This window comes from Pteropus vampyrus, unplaced genomic scaffold (assembly GCF_000151845.1).
Source record: "Pteropus vampyrus isolate Shadow unplaced genomic scaffold, Pvam_2.0 Scaffold31, whole genome shotgun sequence".
Taxonomy (NCBI): Eukaryota; Metazoa; Chordata; class Mammalia; order Chiroptera; family Pteropodidae; genus Pteropus; species Pteropus vampyrus.
This window is the reverse complement of record NW_011888812.1, coordinates 10,383,819-10,399,394: the sequence shown is the minus strand read 5'-3', so window position 1 is coordinate 10,399,394 and position 15,576 is coordinate 10,383,819. Positions and strand designations below refer to the sequence as shown.

General features: G+C 40.7%; 1 protein-coding gene across 2 annotated transcripts in view; it reads right to left on the bottom strand.

Annotated features, from left to right (window-relative positions):
* The window catches only part of CUNH11orf49 (chromosome unknown C11orf49 homolog), a 139,985-nt gene that overhangs the window by 20,001 nt on the left and 104,408 nt on the right, over positions 1–15,576 (bottom strand). For both annotated transcript variants that reach the window (XM_011356937.1, XM_011356936.1), the window contains exon 4: positions 4,945–5,029. In XM_011356937.1, coding sequence (XP_011355239.1) covers positions 4,945–5,029 — 85 coding nt within the window. The remainder of the gene's footprint in view (positions 1–4,944; positions 5,030–15,576) is intronic.

Genomic DNA, 15,576 nt, shown 5'->3' with positions numbered 1-15,576 from the left:
CAGTGTGCACCATAGCTCCTGCCACAAAATTTGTACTCAAGAAATATTTGATGAAATGTAGTACTGACATATGCTACAACATGGAAGAACCCTGAAAACATGCTAAGTGAAACAAAGCAGTCACAAAGGACCACATATTATATGATTCCATTTATTTTAAATTCCTAGAACAGGCAAATTTATAGAGACAAAAAGTAAGTTAGTGGTCGCCTAGGGGTGGGGAAAATGAGGGGGTCGGGCACTAATGGCTAAGGGGTGCAAGATTTATTTCTGGGTTAATTAAAATGTTCTAAAATTTATTGTGGTGATTGATGTGAATATACTCTGTAAATATATTAAAAGCCATTGAATTTTATACTTTAAGTAGGTGAGTTAAAAAAGGAATATTTGATGAGTATATAAATGAACAAATGAACACAGGATATAGTTTCTGACTTTTGTCCTTAGAGTTATTTAGAACCACGGACTATTAGAACCACGCAAACTGCCAGACAAGGAATATTGATTCACACATGCATTCACTCGGGAGACATTTATGGAGTGTCTAGTGTGTATTTAGGTATTGTGCTAAGTGATAGCGATCCAGCAGCAAACAAGACTGCCCTCATGGAGCACACAGACTCACACTCGTGGTTCCTTTTCTCTAATAACTCTTTAGGAATTTTTTAGTTAGAGACCATTGCTGATTTTTATTATTCAGTTATGTAGAAATTGTAGCTGATTTTTATTTAGTCCAGTCTTAACTACGCTGAGTCTCCCCTGCAAAAAAAAAAAAAAAAATTGGGGGAGGGGGCTGAATCTTCCTTAAAATGATCTGACCCCAAAGGGGAACTATCACTGGAAATTTGATGCTGACTCTACTTGGCTGCTTTTAAATTACAAGAGATAATTTCCCACACTTTTTTTTCAGCTAAAGGAAAAAAATCTAAATCTCCTTTGGATAGCAGATGAGTTAAAATTATAATACCTGAATGGCAGCTTTTACCAGGTGCCAGTTGTCATTGGAAAAGGTAAGTATCCACTGAACAATTAGGGGGAAAAAAAACCTATAAAATTTTGGGTGTGTGATCACTAAACAGGTTTTGCACATGACCAGCAAAATTAGTTCACGGGCTGTGAACTGCAAAACAGCCGCCCCAGTGTGAGGCTGCCGTCTGCTGCTGGCAGGAGTGGCTTTCTGATTTCCTAGTCAGGGGAGGGGTTGGTTGGCTCATTTCGGGAGTGAGGTGATTCTCGATGCAGTGTGGCCCATGCAGCTTTGGTTTCAATGGGTCAAACCAGCAAGTAGAAATGATGTCATGACATAGGGAGGCAGGTATGGTAAGGAGATTGAGAGCAAAGTCTCTGGGTTCAGGAGAACCTGGGTTTAAGTCATGCCTCTGCTATTTACAAGCTATCAGTAAGTTCAGGCAACATAACCCCTTTGAGCCCCAGTTTCCTTTTTTTAAAAAACTGAAATATAGCATTATCCTCTTCAGCAAAATGGGAACTAATAGTTTTTATAAGGATTAAGATAGATAATTAAGGTAAGTGAATTTAAATGACACAATAAAAGTATATTCATTCCTTATAAGTTAGGGTATCTGGGCATTTTTAAAAAATTATTATTAAAACTTTACTTTTTTAGAGCAGTTTTAGGTTCACAGTGAAACTGAGGGGAAAGTACAGAGATTTCCCATATACCCCTTGCTCCCACACATGCACAGCCTCCCCCATTTTCGACATTCTCTAACCCAGTGGTACATTTGTTATAATCAATGGACCTACACTGATACATCATCACCCAAAAGTTCATAGTTTACATCACGGTTCACTCTTGTTATTATATATTCTGAGTTTGGACAAATATATAATGATATGCATCCATAATGTATGCAGTAATACAGGCATTCCTTGGGGATACTGCAGGTTCAGTTCCGCCGCAATAAAGCAAATACTGTGATAAGCAAGTCGCACAAATTATTTGGTTTCCCAATGCATATAAAATTTATGTTTACATTATACTGTAGTCTGATAAGTGTGCAATAGCATTATGGCTAAAAAACAATGTACATACGTTAACTTAAAAAAAACTTTATTGATAAAAAATGCTAACCATCATTTGAACCTTCAGTGAGTCATAATGTTGCTGGTGGAAGGTCTGGCCTTGAAATTGATGGCTGCTGGCTAACTGATCAGGATGGCATTTGCTGAAGGCTGGATGGCTGGGGCAATTTCTTAAAATAAGACAACAATGAAGTTCGCTGCGTCGACTGACTCTTCCTTTCATGAACAATTTCTCTGTAGCATGCAGTGCTATTTGATAGCATTTTATCCACAGTAGAACTTTTTTCAAAACTGGAATCAATTCTCTCAAACCCTGCTGTTGCTTTATCAACTAAATTTATGTAACATTCTAAATCCTTTGTTGTCATTTCAACAATCTTCGCAGCATCTTGACCTGGAGTAGATTCCATCTTAAGACACTACTTCCTTTGCTTAAGAAGCAACTCTCCATCCGTTAAAGTTTTATCATGAGATTGCAGCAATTCAGTCACATCTTCAGGCTCCACTTCTAATTCTAGTTTTCTTGCTACTTTCAGCACGTCTGCAGTTACTTCCTTCACTGAAGTCTTGAACTCCTCAAAGTCATCCATGAGGGTTGGAATCAACTTCTTCCAAATTCATTAACGTTTATACTTTGACCTCTTCCCATGAATCATGAATGTTCTTAATGGCATCTAGAATGGTGAATCCTTTCCAGAAGGTTTTCATTTTACTTTACCCAGCCAGACCCATCATAGGAATCACTATCTATGGCAGCTATAGCCTTATGGAATGTATTTCTTAAATGGTAAGACTTGAAAATTGAAATTACTCCTTGATCTATGGGCTGCAGAATGGATGTTGTGTTAGCAGGCATGGAAACAATATAAATCTTGTACATCTCCATCAGAGCTCTTGGGTGACCAGGTACATTGTCAATGAGCAGTTATATTTTGAAAGAAATCTTTTTTTTCTGAGCAGTAGATCTCAACAGTGGGCTTAAAATATTTAGTAAATCATGTTGTTAACAGATGTGCTGTCATCCATGTTTTGTTGTTCCATTTATAGAGCACAGAAAAAGCAGCTTTAGCATAATTCTTAAGAGCTCTAGGATTTTTGGAATGGTAAATTGAGCACTGGCTTCAACTTAAAGTCACCAGCTGCATTAGCTCCTAACAGGAGAGTCGGCCTGTCCTTTGAAACCAGGCATTGAGTTTTCTTCTCTAGCTGTGAAAGTCCTAGATGGTATCTTCTTCCAACATAAGGCTGTTTCATCTACATTGAAACTCTGTTGTTTAGTGTAGCCACCTTCATTAATTATCTAAGCTAGATTTTCTGGATAACTTGCTGCAGCTTCTATGTCAGCACTTGCTGCTTCACCTTGCACTTTTATTTACAAGGACAGCTTCTTTCCTTAAACCTTATGAATCAGCGTCTGCTAGCTTCAAATTTTTCTTCTGCAGCTTTTTCACCTCTCTAAGCCTTCAGAGACTTGAAGAGAGTTAGGGCCTTGCTCTGGATTAGGCTTTGGCTTAAGGGAATTTTGTGGCTGACTTGATCTTCTATCAAGACCACTAAAACTTTCTCTATATCAGCAATAAGGCTGTTTTCCTTTCTCATCATTAGTACATTCACTGGAGAGTATCACTTTTAATTTCCTTCGAGAACTTTTCCTTTGCGTTCATAGCCTGGTTGTTTGATGCAAGAGGCCTAGCTTTCAGCCTGTCTCAGCTTTCAACACGCCTTCCTCACTAAGCTTCATCATCTCTAGCTTTTGATTTAAAGTGAGAGGCGTGCTGCTTTTCTTTTCGCGTGAGTACTTAGATGCCATTGTAGGGTTATTAATTGGCCTAATTTCAATACTATTGTGTCTCAGGAATAGGGAGACCACAGGAGAGGAAGAGAGATGGGGGAATGACCGATAGGTAGAGCAGTCAGAACACACACATTTATCGATTAAGCTGTCTTACACGTGCAGTTTGTAGCGTCCCAAAACAATTACGATAGTAACATCCGAGATCACTGGTCACAGATCACCATAATAAATATAACAATAATGAAAAAGTTTGAAATATTATGAGAATTAACCAAAATGTGACACAAAGAAACAAAGTGAGCAAATGCTGTTGGAAAAAATGGCATAAATAGACTTGCTCAACACAGGTTGCTACAAATCTTCAGTTTGTAAAAAAGCAATTATCTGCAATGAGCAATAAAGCGAAGCACAATAAAATGAGATATGCCTATAAAGAGTATTTTCCTCCAAATCCTCTGTTATGTGGCATTTTTCAAAAAGCAAGATTTTTTGCCATACTTCCATTTGCCACCTCAGCTCAGGTTCTGTGTTAAATAAGTAAAAGTTAACTGAGGCATACATAGTACAACAACCTCATTTGGTCAAAAAATGTGAATGACAGTGAAACCAAACGCAGTAATTAGGGGGTTCTAACTATTCCTGGTCCTAGAATAATCTCGAAAACCTTCTTTTAGCATAAATAACACAACTTATTCCATCTTAGTTGGGTATTATCACCTTCATGCCTTTCCAGTCTCCAGCCTTAACTCCCTTCATCACAAGTTGCTGCCAACTCTTGTCTCTTCTTTTCTCAGAATATCCTGTAGGGGTTTTCATGTGTGTGCGCGTGCATGTGTGCGCACACCTCTTCATATCACCACCCCCAAATTCTATCTGCAGACCCTAAGGGCTCCCTGCAGAAACCACAAGGGATCATTTGGCTTCCCTTGCTATGTCTTTGGGCAAATCCCAAATAGACACCTCTCTAAATGCCAGTTTCTTTCCTAATGGTTTTATTCTTCCCTAATGGTTTGTTTGTTTGTTTATCTGTATATATTTCAGGTTCTCTAAGAAGCCCTGTCTCATAGAGGGCTGAGTTGGTTTTAAGAGCTCAGGAGACGTACCTGGCTGCTTTCTGAGTAAGCTCCAGTGGGAAATCCGGGCACAGTAATTGCAGCAAACAGTGATATTCTTTCATGGTCAGCAAATCTGAAGTGGAAATGGAGAGAAACACATTAGGTCTCTGCATGTGAAGTCACTACGTTCTTTTTGGTCATTTCATGGGTTTCAGATCTCGTCTCAGTGGAGCTGCTCTTTTAAAGGTAAGAGAGTTAAGGGTGTGCTAGCTACTAACCTGTTGGGGTGAGATTTTAAGATCAATATTTATACAAAGCTCTTCCTGGGTGGGAGGCACCAGCTGCAACATTTTGGCCAAAGGAGCTTCACTGGTTTTGAAAAATGGTGGGGTGAGAAGAGGAAACAAAAGGGGTATTTCTTAGTTTGGTTTTCCTCGTATATAAAAATCTGCAAGAATGAGTCATTTCAAAGCTGGTTAAATCTGCTGAAATTCTCTGGCATGGTAACATTTACCACAACCTGCCCAAAGACCATCCACAGACTGTCTGGAAGCAGTACTAAGGCAAACTCAGTCCTGCAATGTATGGAGAAGAATACAATATAGCAACCCACAGGCCTTATTACTCTGTCATCCAATATTGCTCAGGCTGGCTTCTTTTTGATGCTGAATACAAATCTGGTCATCATATTATCGGAAGCCAAGTTAGAGGTCCAAGGTATACAATCAAGGCGACCAAATGATTCTCGATATAAAGAAGCAGTGCTTTGAGAGAGCTGAGCCAGGATGAGGCTCTGTGGCCCGGCAGAAAACCCAGGAGATAACCCTCAGGGAGATTTATAGGATCCTAAGGGAGAGGACATACACTGATGTTTAAATGTTTGGGTACTGCACGTACTATTCCAAAAGATTTTTAGATCAGTCAAGAAGCAGTGATGCCCAAGTATTCAACATACCAAAGCATTTCAAATATGGAAGGACAGGCTAATGACAAAGCAAGAGCAAGCAACCTGGAAGCCATCCTAACTGGGAGAACGAGCGAGAGAAGGGAATCCAAAGGCCATGGCCACATTTGAGGAATGAAGATGATGATCATAGGCACTTGGTTTCTTTGGACCTAAGTTAGCCCAAGCCACAGGAATCCAGATCTCCTGCCCCTGCTAGTTCGGTTGATGCTTTTCCAAGATAAAAACCCCAAATCCCCAGAGACAGGCCTGGGTTCCTACTACTTTGTCATCAAAGCTCAATTCAAGGTGGGGGCAGAGAGTTAAACTAACCACATTGCCAAAATCAGGGACACCAAGGAACAGAATCAGCGTCAATGTAGGTCAAAGGATCAAGATGGCTTTTGTGGCCTTGGACTTGGCCGCAATAGGGTGTGCACTTTCCTCTCCTCACTTGCCTGACCTCGGGCACAGCTTGCTAGGAGGTTTTACTCTTCAAGGGAAGGAGTGATAGCCACTCATGGTCTCACAATTTGGGGTGAGGGACAGGAAAGGCAAAGGAAAGGGAGAAAAGCCACTGAATCTAATGTGTTCCAACTTTAATCTCACTCCAGAACTCCCTTTATAGAAAGAGGAGTGATTTCTGGCAGGAAGTAAATAAAGGAAAGTTCTTCCTTGGAATCATCAGTGCTTTTTCAGGCTAAACTTTGGGGGCTTACTTAATACCATTCTTGGGGAGGGGGAGTCAAAGTGTTCTGCAGGAGTTCACATCTATCCCCATAATTACCTATAAAATATCCTCGGGAAGATAAACAGGGTGAAGGAAAATGAGAAGCTGAGAGAGAGAGAGAGCGCGTGCGAGCTGCGTAACCCTCATATGTAGCCAAGAAAGACAATGCCCCTCAGCTCCCTTTAGGTTCTTGATATTCTAACTCATGTACTTCAATATTCCTAAAGAGAAGAATGATTTACAAAAAATCATTCTGTATTTCTCTAATGTAGCAACAGGCTCTCGGAAATATTAAATACACGAGAAAAACAGAATATGTCCTATTCACCACTTCTAAAACTTTACTTTCCCAAATGTAAAGAATATAGTCTGATGAAGAGATGAATGAAAATCAGGCAAACGAACAACTTTTACCACCTTAACTGTGGAAGGCAGCGGTTCTACTTCTATTAACATAGTGGTTAGATAATATCAAGGCCAGATGGTTGGTCACTTGGAGACATTTCTTGGTTGTACAGTGAGTATTTGGGAGAATGGTGAAGGGTAAGACTTGTTCCAAAATCAGAACACTGATGAGCAAATGGGAGCTGTCTCCTTCCTGTCCCACAAACCAGGGTTCAAATCTTGGCTCTGCAATTTACCAGGTATGTAACTTTGGCAAAATTGCTCAATCTCTCTCTTTTAGTTTCTTGTCTGTAAAATGGAAATGATGATACTTATCAGGGTTGAAGTTACGATTAAAAGAGATGACATTCTTAGCAGAATGTCTAGAACATAGCAACACCAAACAATGGGAGTTGTTTTGTTTTTGTTTTTAAATCCTTGGAGCAAAGACAGGAGAGGAGGAGAAGGTGTTTCTTGCCGAGTTTAAATGCTTAAACACCTTGGAGTGTTCTGCCTTGAAAATTCTGTCAGGTTGCCTGAGCCAAACCTGTTTTTGATACTCTTCTGCAGTATTCACTCGTTTGATATCACCATGTGCCTCCTTGGTTCCAGGCACAGCATCACAGCATGAACAAGCCAGCAGTCTACCTAGTTCCCGAGGCTCACACTCAGGCATTAATCCAAAATGCTCCGTCTACTTTGGGTCCCTGGGCTCTCAGAACTCTCCAAGATCTCAAAGGCCCTTCCAGGTGGCCCATGTCAGGTGATTGTTCGGGACTAACAGTAACTAGACTGAGCGGTCACTGAGCTCTATGCTCAGGCCTTGAATTAGCTCACTCAACCCTCACAACCACCTTGTGAAGTAGACTCCACTATTCCCAGTCCCACTTCACAGACAAGGACATGGAGGCTTAGAGGGATGAAATAATCTGGTGAGTGAGGAAAGAAGGGCCCAGAGCCTGGGGGACGGAAAGGGGACCCGACTTTCCAGAGCAAGAGTCCAGGCTGGGAGAGAAAGAACAAGGACTGAGGGCTGGATGGGCTCAGTAACAATACTAACAGCTAACATTTACTGAGCACTTACTGTGGGCCAGGCACTGTTCTCCCAAGGGTTTCACATGTATCAGCTCATCTAATCTTCATTATTGTTATCCCCATTCCACAGACACAAACTCAGATGGTACATGCTTAGGACGGAGAACTGGAATTCAAACTCAGGCGTCTGGCTCCAAAGTTTACCCAACTAACATCTTCAGCACCTTGATCTTATCTACCATAATGTGTGAAGGCTTAAGAGCCTTTTTTCCACTCCAAACAAACTACAGAAACCAAACAGCTCCAGGTGAACTGGATCAAGGAGACAATTCAAATGACTTGAGATTTTTTGCATGTGAGAAATTGAGTCTGAAAGGTTCTAATTACTGTCAACAGGAAAGACTGCAGCTTCAGCACCAGAGCCAGTGCTGGGCTGGAGGCAATGGGAGGGTGGAGGGTGAGTACACCTGTGCTGGTGGCCACTCCACCATTTCTCATCCCTGCCCACCTGCCAGCTGCTCTGCACCTTGGCAGGTGCAGGGAAGGTAAGTAGTGTGTACCAACAGATGCCTTCTCTAAAGGAATTCCCACAATTAGGAAAGCTTCAGCCAGCAAGTCCTGAAAGTTCAAAGGCAAAAGACATTAAGATCAAAATCAGAATACTCTCCACAAACTGGTGTTTCTCTTTTTGTGGGTGGTCAAAGCTGTTAAACTTTCTTACTCTAAACCTTGTGCTTGTCCCATCGACTCTGCTTGGCTCTGGACCAGAGGGTTTTACACTCTTGATCCTATCATCTCCAGCGTAGTATTGTGGCTAATAGCATGGACTTCAGAGTGAGCCTGCCTGGGTCCAAATCTGAGCTTCACCACTGACTTCAAATTACTTGACCTTTAAACTCTTAGTGCCTTGGTTTTCCCATCTATAAAATGGGAATAACGATAGTACCAACATCATACAGTTGTTTTGAATTAATGTGTTGTACTTAGAACCATGGCCCGTCATAAGTGCTCTGTTGGTTATTTGCTATTATTATTTTAGAAATAAAGTCAGGTTTCTTTAAGGTTAATTACTTTCTCAAGAAACAACTAGTGAGAGGAGGGAGGAAGGAGATTCAGACCTAAGCGTGCCTAGCTCCAAAGAAGCTGCAAGTAGCACCCAGTTGGTTAGTGGAGGCCTTGATTTCTGATAATAGGGTTGTTCATGTCAGGTGATTGACAGACTTTATATCTAAGTGAAACATACAGATACCCTCCATGTGGCCACATTAAACAGGGCAGAGTAGCTGGGCATGGCAGTTGTACTAGTTCAGAGCTCAGATTTTGCAATCAGGCAACCTGGCTCCACTATTTCACACCTAGTATGGTTGGACAAGTTATACAACTTCTCTGAACCTTGGTTTCTCATCTTAAAAATGTGAATAACTGTAGTACCCACCTAATGGGATCGTTGTAAAAGTCAAATGAGGTGATTTATATCTAAGGCACTTTTCTGAAAAATTAGCAAAGTGTTCAAAAAGTGGTAGTATTGTTTTATAATTATTAACTGATTAAAATTTGAAGTCCTGAAATTGAGGAATCTTTGGACTTAACTAAAGCCCTGAGCATAATGCCTGGCACATAGTATTAAATATCTGTTGAAGGAATGAATGAATGAAAACATGAATTGCACAGTGACTCAGATGAAAGTTTGGAGGGACAAAGTTCTGGTCATTGTATGAACACAGAGAGGGGGACTCTCCAGGCACAGGAGGCATGCCTACCAAGTTAGCGGGGTTTAGGGGGATGTGAGGAGCTATAAAGTGCAGAAAGGGAAAATGTCCTGTTTGTAGGTACCATAACTTTTAGGAAACACGATAAATCACAAGTGTATTTAATGGGCTTGCTGACTCCTAGCACCTTCTCCTTGAGTGCTCAATTCAATCAGCTTAAATATTTATTTTCATAGGAATGCATTACCAATTTTATCTTGAAAATCAGAGGAAGCCTAGGGTTTACTTCCCAGTAATTCAGTTTACCACTAGCATGAATACTGTAGTTTTTAAGATAAGCATACCCCAACTCAAAATATTCTTCTATTGGTTATCTTTACTCTAATCCTAGAGAGTTATAAATGAGGTTATTTTTGCTAAGAAAATTAATGTAGTCGGAAATTACTAATGCCCAATATATTCAGAGGCTAATTTGTTCTCACTTTTTTTCTTGGAAAAGAAGCATGAAGATCTTCTCTTGTCTTTCCTATATCTGGTTTGCCTTTTTGCTGTGAAAATTCTTGCCTCTGAAGCTCTATGGGGGCAGTTTCGTCATCTCTACAAACTCCTTGTAGACCACTGTGAGTGTCTACATTTGCTCAAAACTGGAGGTATGTGGTTGCAGACGAAGATGTCTCTGTTTCTCCTGAGAAATGATGCCTTTTCCAGGGTCAAAGTGGTGTCATTAAAGGAAATCAATGGAGGAGTGCCAGACGGAAGGAACTAGGGCCACCTCTTTGTCCCTTACTCAGAGAAAGTCTTCCCCAAAGCCTGAATCACGGGGTTTTAGCTCCAAAAGTATGGAGGATGTAATGGGATTCAGTCTGAATTCATTTGTGTGTGTCTACATGTTGATAGCTGGGTAAGCTAGTGGTGGGACAAGAGCTGGAAACAATAAAATGCTACCAAGCCACGGGGAATCCCAGAGGACTGAACAACTTCTAGTTGGTTGGCTGCATGATCTCAATAGGAGCTACCACAAAGGCCAGAGAACACCACAGCCCATGAGTGGACTCTCCAATTTTCAGTTGCAATTGTTTTTATGCTCTTTTATGCAGGGGTTGTGAAGGCTCATTCTAAATGACACTCACCCTCAGCCAGGCTGCTCTGCCAAGAGATGCTCGGAAGGACGTGGACAGTTCAGGGCATGACCATACCACCCCTTCCAATTCCCAGGGCACTGAGGCTTTGGTACCATCCACAACCGAGTAAATAGTCCTTATGCTACTCTGCAAGGAAGGGGTAGGGAGTGATAGAGTGTGGGCAGGGAGATGGGGGAGGCAAGACATCCGACAGCTTCAGTCCCCATGCAGCACTTGGTATCACAAATCACAGGAAGTCTCTAACATCCTAGGGCCATGCTCCTGTCAAGCACAGCCCGACAAGACGAGCAGGCCGTGTTCTTAAATTTTATCTTATTTGGCAGTATTGTTGTTTTATGTTATAAATGGAGGGAAATGATAATTAGTTTACTGAAAGGGAAATGATTTTACGAAAGGAATGAGAAGTAATGGCTTCCAGTGACACCTGTGGGGTAAAGCACTTGGGCTATTATTAATACTATCTTTTGCCAACTCATTAGTCCCCAGAACATGACTAGTGTGTTCAAATAGGGGCAGAAGGCCAGACTCTTTAGTCTTATATTTTATTATGACTAAGCCCAATATCAACTGACTGTTTCTATTTGACCAGTATATATGTTCTAGGCAAAGTATTAAAGCAAACATAGTAACAATTTCATGGCAATTTTAGAATGAACAAAAGCAAGTACCTAGGAACTGTTTATTTTGTATAAAGATTTGAAGAAATGTTAGCATTTCTAATCGGGGTCTGAAATACTTCCCCCGGGATCATGTATGACACATCGTGGCAATTTGATCAGATTTTTAGGCTAACCATGGCCATCCCTAGCTGCCACTGTGGGACTGAACCAGAGACCTGGTTTGATAAAAACCTCCATACTATGTCAGACTCTGGGGTGTTACCCTATCTTCTGTCCATCATGATGGAGCTGTTGAGATCTGGAGCACCAAGGCAGTGCTTGGTTCTGGGGAAGTCACTGTCTTAGACAGCTCTGATGGCACAAAACACAACAGGCTTGCACATGCCCAGGGTGGCACGTGGAAAGAGGCACTAGTGCCTGGAGAAAAGAAGGCCTTTCTCCAATAGTAACAGAGCTGGTTACTCTGGCACGGCATGGTCACCTGACCATTTATTGAAGAAATGGAAGGCAGCTTTGGATATCAAAATGTGGAGCAGGATCCTGGTGCCATAAGCTCCCAAAGGGTCCAGGAAAGTTATTTCAAGCCTAGCATTTGCACCACCATTCATTCTAATCCAGAGACCAACTGGCCCAGTTCTACTAGGTGTTGCTACTTCACGTTTGTTTGGAAATAAAAGAACAGGGTGTGCCCTTTGAAACAGGGACCTCAGGGTCAAGGTGTAATTCTCATCCAGGAGGATGCAGGTGCTGCTGAAAACTCCTGTGACCCACTCTCATTCTTAATTGAAGAGAAATGGTTCAACAGGCGCAAGAGCTAAGGTGGAAAATAAATCAGTCCCTCCTCACGGTAACTGAAGGAGAAAGGAAAATTCTGCCCTCTCAGTGGCGGTATATCTGGAATACCTTACTCAACCTTTGAAAGAGAGGCGGTATTTTAAATTTCCTTATACAGGTTTTATGGCCAGAATGAGGGCTTTCATGTTGTTTTAGGGAGAGAATATTCTGTTTTACCACAAAGATGCACCATGATACAGAGAAAAAAACTTTGTGTGTTTTCTGTAGAGAACTAACCACATTGTTCTGGACACAACTTTCCTGCGCCTCCATTTTCTCACCCATAAAATAAGGAAGTTGTGGTAAGTGAAGGTTGAAAAAAATTTTTAAATGGATATGCTTTTTTTTTCCCCCCAGTGGAAATCTCATAAGGACCTTCAATGTATAAAACAGATAAAAACAGTCTTTCTTACCTGACTTTCTCCTCAGTAGCCATCACCCAGGCTAAAGGTATGAGAAATGAGGTGGAGGGGAGAGAAGGCTTGAGGCACTGCTTTCAAACTCTAGGGCTCTATAGAGGACAGTACAAAAAAAAAAAAAAAACCTGGTCTAACTCCTAAGTGAGTCTTCTGTAATGCTAGGTTAAGAATGAAAGCTCCCGAATCAGCCAACAGGATCCAAATCTTGGTTCTTCAGTTAGCTAGTCATGTGACACTGAGCAAGCCAATTAGAAATAAGAGTGAATAATAATAATATGAATAGTGGTAATACCAATATTGATCATGAAGTTTTTGAGAGGATTAAAAGAAATGATTAAAAAAGAGAAAGTAAATTGAAAGTGGTAGTATATGGCACAGGGGAGGCATTCAACAAACGGTACCTGCTCTCGTTATCACTCTCCTTCATTGGAGGCACACAGGTGGGGTGGCACCTGCATAACAGAAGGCACAATTCATGGAAAGTCTCCAGCTCAAGCCAATCTTGTGGCTAAAACAATCTTATTCCTTATCTCATGATTATTTTATCTTGCCTTTGTTCTTCATTGATGAGTGAATAACAGACTTCCTGCCTTCAGGCAGGTGCACAATACTTTTCTTGATAATCGATGTACTGCCAATCCTCTATCATCTCACTATTAAAAGTGCTGATCAGTCAAGTTGGTAGAGACTGTGGAATTATTCAAAGCATTTTCATATGCATTATCAACTGCTGATCTCCGTAAGAACTTTGTGGGGCAGGGAGAGGATAATGGTATTATTTCTATTTTTATAGACAAGAAAAATGAGTCTCAGCAATGAAAAAAATCACCCAGTAAATGGTAGAGCCAGTATCAAATCAAGCCTTCTCATTCCAGGGCAAGGCCTCTTTCTACTACACAGGGTCCCTATGTCCTTTTCTTTTTTAACATATGACCCCTTAGACCCTGGGAACTCAGCCCACTTTTATTTCTTCTATGGATGAAAAACACCTAGCTTAGTGAATTCCATAATGAGAATGCAGTAAATGTTAGCTGCAACTATTATTATTATTATTAATATTTAAATCTGCCACCAGCTATTCTATCGCAATCATCCTTCTCCTAGGCTTGCTCCTGGGTTAGATGTAGTCTAACTGGTTTCTAGCTTCCTTGCTCGCCCCAAAACAAACTGACAGATCCTTTCAAGTTTAGGTGACTTGCTGTTAATCTCTGTAAGAAATTAGGGAAGGGATAACAAAAAAACAAACATTTCAAACCATTATAAGCCTGTATCTGAATTTAATAGGACGAGACACAGATTAGCAAGAGAAAAGTGTAATGTACATAAAAAATATTTCCGACTTTTTCCTTTCCAATTTAAAATCAGGCCAATAGTTGGAATGAAATTCTATAAGCTATCAGCAAAACTGTCTGATGAGGACTTGTCTGAGAAAGCAAGCCACAGAAAACAAAGACCAAAAAAAGTTATTATTTCTCTGGGCTCTCTGCTGTCCAGAGTAGCCATAGAATAAATAAGAAGTGGAACAGATTATGCATTCAATTTGCTTAAAATGCATTTTCCTTCTTTTCTAAATAAATATAATGGAGTTACTCACTGAGGGTGAGTGGAACCAAGACAGACTAAAAATAAAAAACCAATCTAAAGTTCCCTGGTTCTTGATGATTGTGTGAGTAGGGAAAGGCTGTTGCCAGCATGTAGGCGTATTTATAAAGACCACAGCCTGTTCTCTCGTCAGAATCCACTAACTTGCACCAATGGTGATGGATTTATGGCTACCCATCAACTAAAAAAAAAACAGACTTAGGAAACAAAAACAGCAGGAACCAGAAAGAGAATTGGATATAGATAAACACATACATCCCTCTCGATGAATCCACTTTTGTCTTTCGTGCTGTTTTCTGTCGTTTGTGGGCATATATAATATACCATGTCTATAATTATAAGTGTGGGTAAGAGAAAGAGGTAGCTAGAGACTGAAGAGTGTCTGACTGTTCTGGGACTGGATGGGAAAGGAAATTGATGTTAGCAGTTACTGTTCCTTAAAGCCATCAGCTTTGTTTTTCAAAGTATGGTTTTCCTGGTAAGAGACTCTTTGCCTGTAATGTGAGTGAATCACTCATCTTAATTTAATAAAAATGTGAACCAAATGACAGTGGCTCTGCATCTTGGGAAATGACACAATGGTTAGGCTTTCTGAACCCTGATCCTTATCTTTCAGTGGGGCTGGCAGGCATACAAAAAGAAAGGAAAAAGATGAAAATACCCTAGTGGCAACAGTGGATGAACCCACCCAATTTCTCTTATGCGCAGTGTCCTAAAAGACAAAGTCTGGTCTTACTCATTGGAGTCTGGATAAGGTACCTGTTTTTCCCATCGATAGGTGGCCTCCAACTGGGCACTAACTCTTTATGCCTCAGTTTTTTCCTCTGTCATACCTCACATATGAACGATCAGGGTTGACTAGACTAAGTTAAATATATTTTAAAGTATGTAAGATTGTATACCCTATTGACTGTTTAAATTTTGTCACATTTCTGTATAACCAATTTTAAAAATTAGGAAAACAAAAGAATAAGAAGTGGGAAGACATCAAAGGGTCTTAAAAAAGCACAACCATTCAAAACTATTAAAAAATGTGCAAACTGGGGGGAGGAGATAAAAATGTGCAAACTTTTTTGTCTCAATAATCCTCAGGGTTCTATTTGGGTCTAACATTCTGGGATTCTTCACTGTAATTCTCTGTGGCTGAGGCAATAGCATAAACCCGAGGTAGGACATAATTTGAATGCAGGTAGCACATAACTTGCTGGGAGAGTGGGAATGCTAGTAAACCCATGTTTTTGCTTTCTCGTGCAGCACACACA